The sequence below is a fragment of the Lagopus leucura genome, unplaced genomic scaffold (assembly GCF_019238085.1).
Source record: "Lagopus leucura isolate 7727_CA_CO unplaced genomic scaffold, USGS_WTPT01 Super-Scaffold_73, whole genome shotgun sequence".
NCBI classification, from domain to species: domain Eukaryota; kingdom Metazoa; phylum Chordata; class Aves; order Galliformes; family Phasianidae; genus Lagopus; species Lagopus leucura.
The window spans coordinates 64,612,379-64,625,741 of NW_024962252.1; the positions used below are offsets into that span (position 1 = coordinate 64,612,379).

The 13,363-nt window shown below is 35.5% G+C and overlaps 1 protein-coding gene across 3 annotated transcripts in view; it reads right to left on the bottom strand.

Moving 5' to 3' along the window:
* Nucleotides 1-13,363, bottom strand: part of SIPA1L2 (signal induced proliferation associated 1 like 2) — a 141,558-nt gene that overhangs the window by 75,251 nt on the left and 52,944 nt on the right. For all 3 annotated transcript variants that reach the window (XM_042877101.1, XM_042877085.1, XM_042877092.1), the window contains exons 3-4: nt 6,509-8,216; nt 677-810 (exon numbers count right to left, since the gene is read on the bottom strand). In XM_042877101.1, the coding sequence (XP_042733035.1) occupies nt 677-810; nt 6,509-7,973 (1,599 nt within the window). In that variant the 5' untranslated portion in view covers nt 7,974-8,216. The remainder of the gene's footprint in view (nt 1-676; nt 811-6,508; nt 8,217-13,363) is intronic.

The window sequence follows — 13,363 nt, forward strand, 5'->3', positions numbered from 1 at the left end:
TCTTTTGAATCTGTCAGGCCTGGGGCATCAGCCACCTCACTGTGAAGGCCGTTTCAGTATTTCACTTCTTAATACCCTTGACGCGACCTTCTGCCAGTCACACACATCCTATCATAGGTTACCCCTGAGAAGGAGAAGAGAGCAGCACTTCTCCATTTCTCTTCCTTAGGAAGTTGTAAAGTTCTTTCCACAAATTATTTGAAGTGCATAAAGCACGTCTCACAGAAAAAAAAAGCTTCTAAGAAAATAGTTTGAAATAGAATACTCAAAAGTACACTTAAGTTTTAGTACTCACTTTCATATTTTTCCCCCTCTCTTTTCCCCTGCATTTCTTAATCATTTTTTTCCAATCCTTAGAAGCATAACATTTATCAGTTTGGTCCAAATTTGCCCACAGGTTTGTTCTTATTACCTGATTCCCTGTTTACCTCTTGCAGATATATTAATTTCAGCCAACTTACCTCCTTTTGGACGCCTATCTAAAAATAAAAATTGTATGTAGCAGTGAAGAGAAGAACTTCAATCTAGGTAGCGACTACATTTACTAACAGTACAAGAAACATTACTTTCCCAATAACAGATTTACTTTCCAAGTTAGCAAACAACTAGCACCCTAAGTTCTAAGTCAGCTTTCCTCTGCAGAATTACTGAAATAATATTACCGAAATAATATTACCTCACTTGTTCTGAAAACTATACGATAGTTGAACTGAGATCCTTCTTTCTCCTTAGCATCTTCAACCTTCTCCCTCCGGATGCTGACTGCTACAGGTCCAAGATTTTCATCTATTCCAAAGTAGTTCTGATGCTCTTTTGCACAAAATTGAATGAAGAAAGAAGAGAATAATGAAGTGTGAATCTCCCAGAAAACGTTCAAACTACATCAAAAAATTTTGCACCAAAAGAAGTACTGTTTCTAATTGAGTGCAGTGATTTGTAAATACATTGGGTGTACTCTGTACTTACTGTACAGTAAGCATGTAAGTCACAAAATATGAACTTTGATTAGTAGAATGATACCTCATCACACAGCCCATAATTAAGTTCAACTTCTGATACCGAAATAGTTATTTTTTTACATGACATTGTAAGAAACTAATTTGAAAAAACTTTATCTAGATAAAGTTCCTAATAAAAGTTAGTAGTCTCCAAACAAATAAGGTACCATGTAGGTTCCTTCATTCCATTCAGTTTACTCTTATTCTTGCTTAACACTTTACATTCAGTAATTCGGTTTCAAGAAGTGAAAATTGAGACTAGTGACTCTTCAATCTTTGTGTAAGGTTAAATTGGGACTATTAGGCCCTAATCAGATTAAAGAAAAAATTATAATGGAAGCCAATAAAAAGATGCTTGGGATTAGCCTGAATAGATCTACTAAATGCAAACAGCATATCACCAAACCAATTGCTTTCTACAATGAGATAACTAGTTTTGTGGATGAAGATGCAGCAGTGAATGCCAACAACATGTATTTTTGCAATGCTTTTGATAGCCTTCCATAGTATCTGTGTATGTAAACTGAAAATACTTGCTTTGGACATAGAAGTTACAAAGTAGACAAAGTAACTGGACAACTGTCCTAAAATGATTCTGATAAGCAATATAAATTCCATTTAGTGGCCAGTTGCTAAAGGAGTTGTATCAAAAGTTGATAGTAGACAGGAGCTGCTTCTGATTAATACCCTTTCTTAAAGATTTGAAGGATGGGATGGAATTTCACAAGCAAGTCTAAATTCAAGGGAAAGAGTTCATGTATTGGAGGTTATAGCTGCATTTCTGAGGGACCTCAGCAGTCTAAGAACACAAAGACTGACACAGACCTGCATTTCAGACAGAGAAAGGTCATGAAAAGGCATGGGCTTGGGACAAACTATTTCAGAAGCAGCTCTGGCCCAGGTGAGCACCAAGTTCCACAGCAGTCAGCAGAACAGCTTGGTAGGAACGAAGGCTAAGCACACTCCAGGCTGTGCTAGTCGGAATATTCTAGTAGGTCAAAAGAAAAGATTATTCCTCTTTGTCTGGCACTTTTGAGACCACACATGCAATGTTGTCACCCTCTGTCCAAAACTGGATACAAATCCAACAGACAATTAGAAAGAAATCTTTGAAGACAACAGTAAGTTGGAGCATGTAACAGACGAACCGAAGCCTGAAGATGAATTTTCACAGCCTTAAGAAGAGTACAAGGAGAGCAATTGTCTCATCCCACCACCTGAAGGAGAGCAACAGCAAAGGGAGAACCAGACTCTTCTCCAAGGTAAGAAAGAAAGGACAAGATTCCTCAGTTACAAAATGCTGCTCCCCATAATGGAGAATCAAATAAAGGAGCAGGATGCCAGGAGAGTTTGTGAAATCTCTATTTCTGAAAATAGAATGAATCTAGAGAGACAAGGTTCTGAACAGGTTGCTCAGAATCTACTTTTAAAGGTGGCTTTTAATAGCGAATTGGACTGATGATCCTTGGAATTTTCCCCCAAACAGGTTTATGCTGTAACTCTAGGTTTTAAATAGTAACGATGCAATAGATTGATTTGTTCTTTTAAGATTACCTACATTAAACTAGTTTCATGAATGAATAAGAAAGTTTTCAGAAATGAATAAGGAAGTTTTCACAAAATTTCTTTTGCTGGGAAGTCATCCCAGAGATCCCACGCTTGGAATGGATACAAAAAGATAAAGTTATCTCTAATTATGTAAATGACAGACTTATTTGTCAAATCAATTTTAAATTATATTTCCAGTAATTTTCCCAAGCTCTGTCTATAAAGTGGTGGTTACAGTCCATCTCCCACTGGAAAGAAAACGAGTAGCAGCACATTATAGACAGAAAAATTTTTTTGCAAGGAACACCTGGGATCAAAAAGGCACAGACAAACCTATTCTTTCATGCTCACCAGCTATGCTACATTCTTCTCTCCATCTCCATCCTGGCCATTATATCTGCATGGATTAATTATGGCTCATACTTCATAGTGTTAAGTCAAAACTTTGAATTTCAATTAGTAAACTTAACAAATCAATGGAACAAGATTGTACAGATTATAAAAATATTAATTTGTGTGTGCATGAGAGAATAAAATTCATAGGTCAAACATTCTGAACAACATAACTCCCCATAGCTGCTTAGTCAAGCTTTGACAAAGGGTGAACTTAGTTTGTATAGCTCTTTGTTTCAAGGTAGGGAAAACTGTATTCCACATTTACCAGGCACCTTGGCAGCTATATTACTGAGCAGAAAAATGCAAGCTTGGCAGATATGTTGTACAAGACGTTAGCGGATAAGAGAAAAAAATTAAAATGTTATGAATGTATATATTTCAATGTTTAGAGTCAGTATTTTTAATTGTAAGTTGTTGTTTTATTTCTTAGTGTTTTAATCTCAAGCTACAAACTCATTAAGCTCACTAAATTTATTTACGTTGAATTAAAAGTATCATCTTTTTGAAATGAAAGAGGAAAATGCTATTTTCTAGCTGTTTGAAGAGAGACAGTAAATACTCTATCTGTCATTTTGAGGAACAGATGTCAACATTCCTTCTTACATGAAGGTCTTATAGAACTCTGAGTTAATACCAAAAGTTTGCTAAGCCTGCACGTTTCTTTTAAGACATTTTTTTCCACTTCAATATCAGTTCATAAATCCAACAATTGTAAAAACTGTTAGCAAGCATCCCACAAATAAAAAGCATAGTAATAACAGTCAAGTCTTGAGGTATTATGAGGATAATCACACAAAAGGAAAAGGACAACTCAATGACAATAACAGCATGCTTCAATTATCCTTTTTTAAAAAAATCAACACAATTTTTTCCCCCCTCTCATCTCAGTCCATCACACAAAATTGTAGTTCACTGAAGGACACAATAAATAAATCAAAACCATTAGATAAAATAAGATGTTCTAGCTTTTGATAACCTTAACTGGAAACTGAAGATATTTTTCATAAACATTAACATATTTTACATCAGTCTTGTTGGATTTGATTTTAACAATAGTTACAATGCTTATAAATATGCAATATAAAACTACAGCTCATTTCAGAAGATTGAATTCCAAATCTTTCATTTCTTCAAAGGGAATGGAATAATTAGTGCTACACATGCCCGGGTGTTTCTTCAATGCATCTTAAAACAGAAATAAAACTTGTATGCTGACAAGTGCCAATTATAAAACTGTGAATTAAATCACATATGCAGAAAGTTGTTTCTCTATCACAGATATGTTATTGAAGGCAAAGAAAATCAGTAGCATTACATATGTCTCTACATGCAAGTGACTATTTGCTACATTTTTCATTTCATCCTTCCATAATTATTTTGCTAAATTCAACTGTGTTATTAAATCTACAATTCACTGAACAATCAGCTAGGATAACTCAGTGTCACAGAATAGTATCAAGTCTCGGTACGCACATGTCATTTTTTCTTGCACAGGAGATCAGCACAACAGCAAGACATTTTGGCGCTGAAGGAAAAATACCTGTTTTATATCCTCTATGTGCTTTTTTTTTTTAGGTAAAACTGCGCCCAGTGGGAGGTAATCTGGAGATTCCATACATGCCTGATCCCCTCAGATAGCAGATACCAAAAACTGAGTTTTTGCTATGTGTGCCCTGACTTGCTTATTCTTTTACTCTTAAGAGTTATCAAATAAAGGTTTCTCTTCTACAGCTTCTGTTACTGTTCCATGGAAACTTAATACGGGAGAGGGCATGGCATATATATGATTTTAACGGTGAAACCGTAACAGTTTCTTCCTGAATACCAAATGCATCATGGTATTTACTTTTGAAGAACATTACCCACAGAGCACTTAGTAACAAGGACATTAACAATTCACATTCACTAGTATTACACCATATGGAGTACAATTCTCAGGTACTATTTAAGTTTTCATTATTACACTAACATAAATACACTTTATTTTTAATCAAGAGATCATTCATCATCAGAACATTAGTTACTTAAATATAACTTCACTTGCATCAGCTTTCAAGAAAAAACATTAACTTTGTTTCAGGTATCTTAAAGTGTTTTCTCTTTGTATTTTCTTTCTCCTTCCAACACTGTTTTTATTGCAAAAACAAAAATGTTCAGCTCTTTGGAACCTTTAACACCTCCACTGCAAAAGAATTTCACAAACAAGTCATCTTTTATTTGACTTAGTCCTTGTCTTTTTTTCCTTCTTCCTACTATACCACAACATTTCTCCATTGACAATTATTTCTTTCTATGCCAATCTTCTCTTCTGCCTTTCAAATAATACACATTACCCTCACAAGTTTCCCTTCATTCTCTTCCACTCTGACTCCCTCAGCACTTTTCGGTCCATTTCAACCTGCCTAGCATAGAAGCCATTTTGAATGCTTGAATTTACTGCCCATCCTTGCTTAGCTATGTGCCTTTTTCTTTCTCATACATGACAGTTCTAGATTTTTCCCTCCTTTTCTTTTAAATACACCGTTTTTACAATCTGTATGTCCTAGGCTTCCATCATGTTATTAAACCTTACTGGACTTTCTTTCGAGTCTCTCATGAAGGGTCACAAGAGCAAGGAGTACAGGAAGGAATACAGTATAGAGCTTATTTCCTGCTGTTCAAATACAGTTAGAAGACAAAGGAAAAATGATTTCAGGAAGTCTTAGGTTTGGGCATCTGTTGTTTTTTTGTTTGTTTGTTTTGCTTTTTGTTCTTTGTTTTGTTCCTTTTTTTTCGTTCTTTTAATAGCAGCAAAAAGATTGAGCGGGAACTCATAACAGATAGGCCAGAGAGTATTTTGGGTTTCTGCCTCTCACAAAAACAGGGATTAAAACACACTGAGAGCAAGGCAGTGCTGAATACAGAGAGCCAAAGCAGATCAGAGTGGAAATCTCCTCTCTGAATAACAATTCAAGCCAAGTTAGTTACTCTACTGAGAAGAGCACCCTGCTACTTTGCAGTTTGATGATACTCAAAAGAGTAAAAGGAGAGGAGAAAAGCATACAACAATCTTCTTAAGGCTCAAAAATTAAATACTGTCAACAGCTCTGCGTTTAATCAGCATACATATGTATGCACAGTAAACACCCTAGAGACACAAGAAGACAGTTTAATTTAGAAGGCAGTCATGAGCTTTGATAATGAAATGTTTTCTTCTGGAAACATCTTTTTAGGAAATAATGATTTCCATTATGAGTATTGGTATTTCCACAGCTTTTTCTGGGTATAAAACTGATCTTTTTTTTCCTGCCCTCGAAGAAAGTTTTGGAACAGAGAAGTTACTTCATCTACCAATTTAAGTGATCCAACACTTAGCGAATTTAGGCAAGTACTGCATATCTTTACACATAAGCCACTGGACTCTTTGCTTACCCATAGGGAAATATTAAGAGGCTTAACTTTAGTAGCACATTTCAAGATCCCCAGTAATACTTAGGTCTTCCCATAGAGAAGAATTTTATTTTTTTCCTAAGCAAGTAAAATCTAATCCAACCGATTTGAGACATGCACGCATTAGAAGAAATTACCTTTTCCATAGAAGAATTTGCGGTAATAATACGCTCCAAGATCAATGTGTTCTATGATGTAACGCTTCACTTTCTCTCTGTGAATCGACTGGTTTTCTCTTGGTACCTCTAGCACTGAAACACCAGCATTTGTGCAATGGGAACTCAGAGACGACTCAAAAGAACAACTTTCACCTGAAGAAAAAGATGCTGAATTTGCCCTGGAAAGTGCAATCCGTCTGTCTCCTTCCCCACCAGTTTCATTCCTGAAGTAAGGACAACTTAATACTAAGTCATTACTTTTCCCATCACCCTCATCAGCATCTAAGTTCTCTTTTGAATTGAGATCTTCTTTGCTTCCCAAAGGCGATTCACAGTTTCCCGTTTGGCCTGCTGGCATCTGAGTTTGTGATGCAGCTGAAGCCCCAGTGGTTATATTTTTCCTTTTTCCCACATTTACTCTGGTAGCCATTGCTTCATTTATGTTAAACAAAATGCTCTGGACATCGTAATGTGCAAAACACTTCTGACAGTTCCAAGAGCGAACATTTCTGTCGAGTCTATCATCCAGATCAGAAGAAAACTTAAAAGTTTCATGTTCACTTTTAACTGTTCGTAATTTTCTAAACAGAGACGTTTCTACCGTTTCTGATTTTAGTCTCCTCTTGAAAGATTTCTCCCTTTCTCGACCAATAAGCAGGGCACTATCCATATAATCCAAGCCAGAAATCCTGACAAATTCTCCCCTGGAAATCTGTGCAGCAGCGTGTAGACTTGGAGAAACTGAAGGATCACAGTGGAAAAACTCAGGAAATCCAAAAGGAGCAAGGGCTTTATGTTCAAAATTTTCCACTCTGTATCCTCTTAGCATTGCAAAAAAATTTTCTCCAGACAATCCTTGCCTGTCAATTGAAGAAGTACTGCCATATTCTCTATGAAGTGCTGCTCCAGTATTTGGGTTGACAGCATTCTGGTCTAAAACATCTTCAGCATCAATATCACTTATTGTCACATCGCTGTTGCTTCTCTGCCTTATGGGATGAAGTCCCCTTTGAGGGGAATGAACAAAAAGATCCCCAATAGAGTATTTTCCCTCTGCAAATTCCAGTTCCAGCTCTTCTTGCTGCCCTTCATTTTGGTCATTTTGTCCATTTGGATGTACTGATCCAACGCTTTCATAACTAGCTGGTGGTCTGTTTTCCCAAGCAGCTTTACTCAGCTCTTTAGAGCAATCCTTTTTAGGGGGCCATTCAGATACCCTTGCTCGAACACCCATTTTAGGCACAGCTGGTGTACCGTTCGATTGACTACTCTCAGATTTGCTAGATGCATTTGAAGGAACAGGAGGACCCATGCTACCATTCAAAGCCTTAAGTTTTCTAGCAAAATAATCATCAGATTGCATGCTTCTTGAAGACTCCCTGAACTTTGAAGAAGTTCTGCTGATTTTGTGCTTATCTTCTTGCAAAGACCTTTGATCACTCATGTCCAGTCAGTGGGAGGGGAACCACTAAAGTCACATAAATGTACTGTTAGTTTTATTATTACATTGTTTTTTCACGGGCCAGTAAACCCCAAAGTAAATACACAGTTACAGTCTTCCCACAAGAGTAAGCAGAACTCTCAGTGTCCCATTTTTGTCCAACTTCTGCCAGGAGAGCAATCTTAAAACATTTCCTTCCGTTCAGATGCATTCAGTTCAGTATTAATCCAGTCAAATGTTTTTTATCTGTTTAGAAAAAAATGAAAACAAAGCGTATTAAAATGTTTATAGTCAACAATGGTAAGCTTTCAGTGTTGTTTGTATACATACTATCTCCCATGAAACTGAAACTAATGAGAATGTCTCTTGTGGTTTTATATGCTCTGACACTTAAAACACAATAAATGCAAAAATTCCAGTTTCCTATATGATCCCCACAGGATGTGAGTAGTTTGGACTTGCACACCTGTTCATTGGCCAACCAGTACATGTACACTGTCTAGCCAGCTGACAGGTTCTGACAAACATATCAGCTATGTACAATTCTGTCCTTTTCTTTTTCCCCCCAATATTGACAGTAATAATACATGCCTAATATCTACTTAATCACTGTTTTTTACACAACATGAGAGTACAGTCATCTCCAAGACATCTTTTTAATGTTTGCCTGAGACTGATTAATATGGGAATTACTGAAGCAAGAGTGGTAAAAATGTAAGTAAAATATATGAAAACAGATAGGACAATAGACAAATCAAAATTTTCCATTTAAAAGAGCATTTTAAGAATTAGTAAACTTTCTATGATAACTCAGTGAGTACATGTAATTTCTAACAGATTTCCTTATGCTCCTTTACTTAGAGTGCAAAACAGCTTTGTTTGTTACATTAACATTTCACTAGCTGGAAATGTGGATCATTAATGTAGTTACTATACTGGAGAACACATCTGCTGCCTTCCATAAACCAGACAAGAGAGTAGCCCTATTGATAAGTTTTAAATTACTTACAAATTTGGAATTTCTAGGACAAAAATATATATATATCTTTAAAAACTTTAATGACCTCAAAGAAGATTATAACTCATCCTGTGAAGATTCATTCACAAGCAGAGCACATACTTTAATGCATCACATAAAACTAGACTAACAAACATATATGCCTTTATGAGACTTAAAGAAAGCCAGGTCAAATTAGACCGAAATATGAATTCTCCACTTACTTCAGTTAAGATAAGAGATAACGAGAGGAGCTCAGAAAATGATTTTTTTTTCTCCCTATATTTAATGCCACAGAAACTCCCAAAGAGAAAAAAAAAAAAGAAAAAAAAAAGTGTGAGGCAGGGAGGAAAAGGATTAATTTGAAATAAAAGTTCAGAGTATTTTTTTTCTGGGTGTCAGAAAAAAGAAAAAGAAACAACACAAAGATGCATTTCATACAGCAAACTTGAAGAGTCTGCTAAAATGAGTCAATAGACACAAGCTAGCATCATGAATATGATGGTTTCTATGCAACTCATTGTTACTGCTATCTATATCCAAAGATATGTTTATATATTGCAACTTTAACTACGTATGAATTCCTCAAAACTTGTCTGATGGCTAATTACATCAAGTAAAATAAAGTCCTGGTTTTCTTATCAGACTCCAAAAATTCTATACATTAACTTGTTTGGAAAAACAATCGTTCAGAAAAAATAGGTAGGATTTTTAAACACAGACTTATAACAATACAACATAAAAGAAAAGTACCCATCAACATACTTAGCATTTTTGTGGCACAACTAATATTGTAGTGGTGAGATACATTAAAACTTCCATGAGATTCACATTAACATGAACAGCTGACAGCATTTTTATTTTTTATACAAAATATTTATTGGAAGTGTTCTTTATATGAATAGTAAAGTTTTCACATTAAGTCAACTTTAGCAAATAAAAAACAATGAAAGAAGACTAAGCTACTCCAGAATCATCTTTCTAATTATGCAAGAAAAAGAAGTACTGAGAATAAATAGAGTGCAATTTTTCATATCAGGAAGAATATTTAGCTTCTTACTGAAGATTAATTTTTTCAATTATGGAGAATCACTTCTTCTAGACTTCTTGTCTTTTCCTACACAAATCCATTCACAGAAGTTGCTACTCTGTGAAATTATTTTTAATAAAAAATAAGCTCTTACAAAATGGAAAAATACATGTAAGGCCAATACTGTTTATCCTACTAAAATTCAATTCTTTTCTTCCCTTCTGTTAACTTTTTTCCATGATACGCATTTGTGCAAAAGTTGTGAACTGGGACAGGAATGTAACTGTAGGTCAAAATTAAATTGGACATGAAGTGGCGGGAGGCAAAAAGGGGTAGTAACAAATAAACTACCACCCTAGTCATTTTGAATCCAAATCCATAGTGTAATTTACCATTTAGTCTCACAAAGTGCTCTATTTGCAAATAGCAGGAAAGAACCCAGAGGCAAGACAATCTTTTCTGGTAGTGTTGCCTTAAACACTTCATGTAGCATGGCCTGAGCATTTTAATTAAAGGTACTTTACAAAAGGTAACATTTAAAGAGTATTATTATTCTTTACAGAGCGAAGCTGGAAAGACAGAAGAAGAAATGCCTGTTTTAGAATTCGTGGTTGGCATTTTATTGAAAATTTGATCACATCTTCAAATACTAATATTTGTTTAAGACATACTAGGAAACTTAAAAAAAAAAAAGTTGGCATAATAGATAAAATCTGCCTGTTTTAAATGTAAAATGTGTGTTACAGCACTGACCATTTCTGTAAATTTCCAAAACTTAGCACAATAGCATGCTTTGATTGACAGCTGGTCGATGGTGATTATGTTATCCTGTAGTTGTTATTTTTAATGGTTTTCTCTCTCCATAATAAGAATTGAGCAACTCACAAGCATCTAGAGATGACGTTGATACTATCTGATATAAACTTATTTTATTTGGTAAATGTAATGAACTATCACTTCCACCAAGAATGCTGTCAGTAAGATCATGAGTACTCGCTTGTCCCATTTCCTTCAAAATCTTCAAGTCTTTCTCTTCTCATTTTATGATTTAAGAACGGAATCACTAACAGACAAGTCAGAAGATAAAAAGCTCCATGCTGCCTACCCTGCTGTTGTCCTCTTGCCAACTCTTCCCACTAAGGCTGCTGGATGTTATGCAAATAACCTCAGTTCCTTCCACACTGCTACAAAGACTTCCTTCTGAGCTCAATACAGCAGCCGGTTTGTTAGCCACAGTTACAGTTCTTTAAAATGGAATGTTTCCAAGTTTTCTGGGGACCTGGATATACGCCCACAGACGCTCCTGTGCCAGTAGCAGAGCAATGAATAAGAACTGTACTACTGCTCTATCCTGTCAAAAGGAGGTTGTTTGGTAACCCTGCCTCATGTCAGCCTTGATAGACGGAAATGAATTATTTAAGAAGTCTTTCTGTAACCATTTTGTTGATCAAGAATTTGGAAATCTGCCCCTATTATTATGTAATGTTATCATCCTAAAAAGGACACATAATTTGGATGAAAGCATTAATCTCTACTATTCATCAAGATGACAATTCTACAAATCATGACTCTCAAGATCTACTAATCTTAAAAAATGGGAAGTGCAATTTGATAAAATAGGAGTGTGGGAAGAAAGAAGATACAAAAAGCTGAAGACATAATTTGTATTCACATAATTCTACGCAACATTTTATGTGTGCTCAGTTTCTGCTTAGTTTCCACTCTTCAAAGAAATACATGGAAATATAGTATTCTCTTTTTTTTTTTTTTTTTTTTTTTTTGCCACTATTGCAAAGTAGCAGCTACACAATGGCTACTTTATGGAAATTTAAAGCACGTCTGCAAGAAAATTCTGTTCAATGAAAATGAACAAAGCAAAGGAGAAATGTACGTAGTTTTCCAGCTACTGATATTTTCAAAAATTCTGAACATAACCCACTGAACAAATCTGATCCAAACTATTATTTCCTAAAACTAATCCAGGAAAAAAAACAGTACGTTTTCAAAACAAGAAAATTCATATGAAAATATTTTTAGTATGCATATTAAAGGCATTTATTTCTTAACCCTGCAGCCTAATTCCAAGTTGATTCTGAAATCAGAATTACCCAGTTGTCATTAGCGAAATAAGGGCTATGCTTGGATTTCAAGCATGTGTCCGAGGCAGAAAATTCTGGTCACATAAAACTGTGATCTCATACCATATGACAGTTGACTACGATATCACAGGAGAACTATTACTTAAGATTGGAATATGAAAAAGGAAGATGAGCTCTTCAGGCATTTGTTTTCATGCAAATGTCTCTAGAAAGCCATGATATTTAAGAATAATTGTCTTTAAATAGAACATTTCTTTCAAAGTTTTCTATGAGGCACAGTGAATATTAAAGGATGACACTAACTATAATTGAGCTGCTTATTCAGATTGCAGCTGTGCAAAATGGTTTGGAAATAATAAAATGAACAAATTATGAGCACAGTTCATGAAAAAGTGATTCAAGTTATAATATACCAAATTTACAATTAAAGCTATAACTACGAGAGTATAAATGGTTACTTCTCATATGAATATTTCAGACACTTGATTAATATGCAGACATAGATAAGAGACAGAGGAAAGATGGGAAGTTCTTCATTTGACTACAGGAAATACATCTGAGTCGCTATGTAGTGAATATTTGTTGCACACTTCCTTAGTTGCTTTGTCTTTCCTTACAATTATCATAATTATTGCAAGAGAAATGTAAAAGAAGAAAGTTAAAAGAAACCCTTGTTGAAATAATAGTTACAGAAATATATTTTCCTACAGAATAATCAACCAACAATCATATCACAGCTTAAATTATTTAGGATAGTGTGGCAGGGTTGAGAGGGGAAAATAAGTAGGAATGACAACAGCGTACATGGTTCTCAATACCAGTACAAGAGCACCACATTTCTAGTCAAGGCAGTACAGTTGCATGACTTTGGAACACATACAAGATTCATAGAACCATATAATGGCTCAGGTTGGAGGGGATCTTAAATATCATCCAGTCCCAATTACCTGCCATGGGCAGGGCTGCCACCCACCAGCTCAGGCTGCCCAGAGCCCCATCCAACCTGGCCTTAAACACCTCTAGGAATAGGGCATCTAGTGCTTCTCTGGGCAGCCTGCACCAGTGCCTCTGCACCCTCTAAGTAAAGAATTTCTTCCTAACATCTAATTTTAACACCCACTCTTTTAATTTAAAACTGTTCTTCCTCATCCTATCACTACCTGCCCATGTAAAAAGTCAATCTTCCCTCCATCTTATAAGCTCCCTTAAGGAAGGCAACAACAAAGTCTCATTGAAGCCTCCTCTTCTTCAAAGAGAGTAAGCTCCC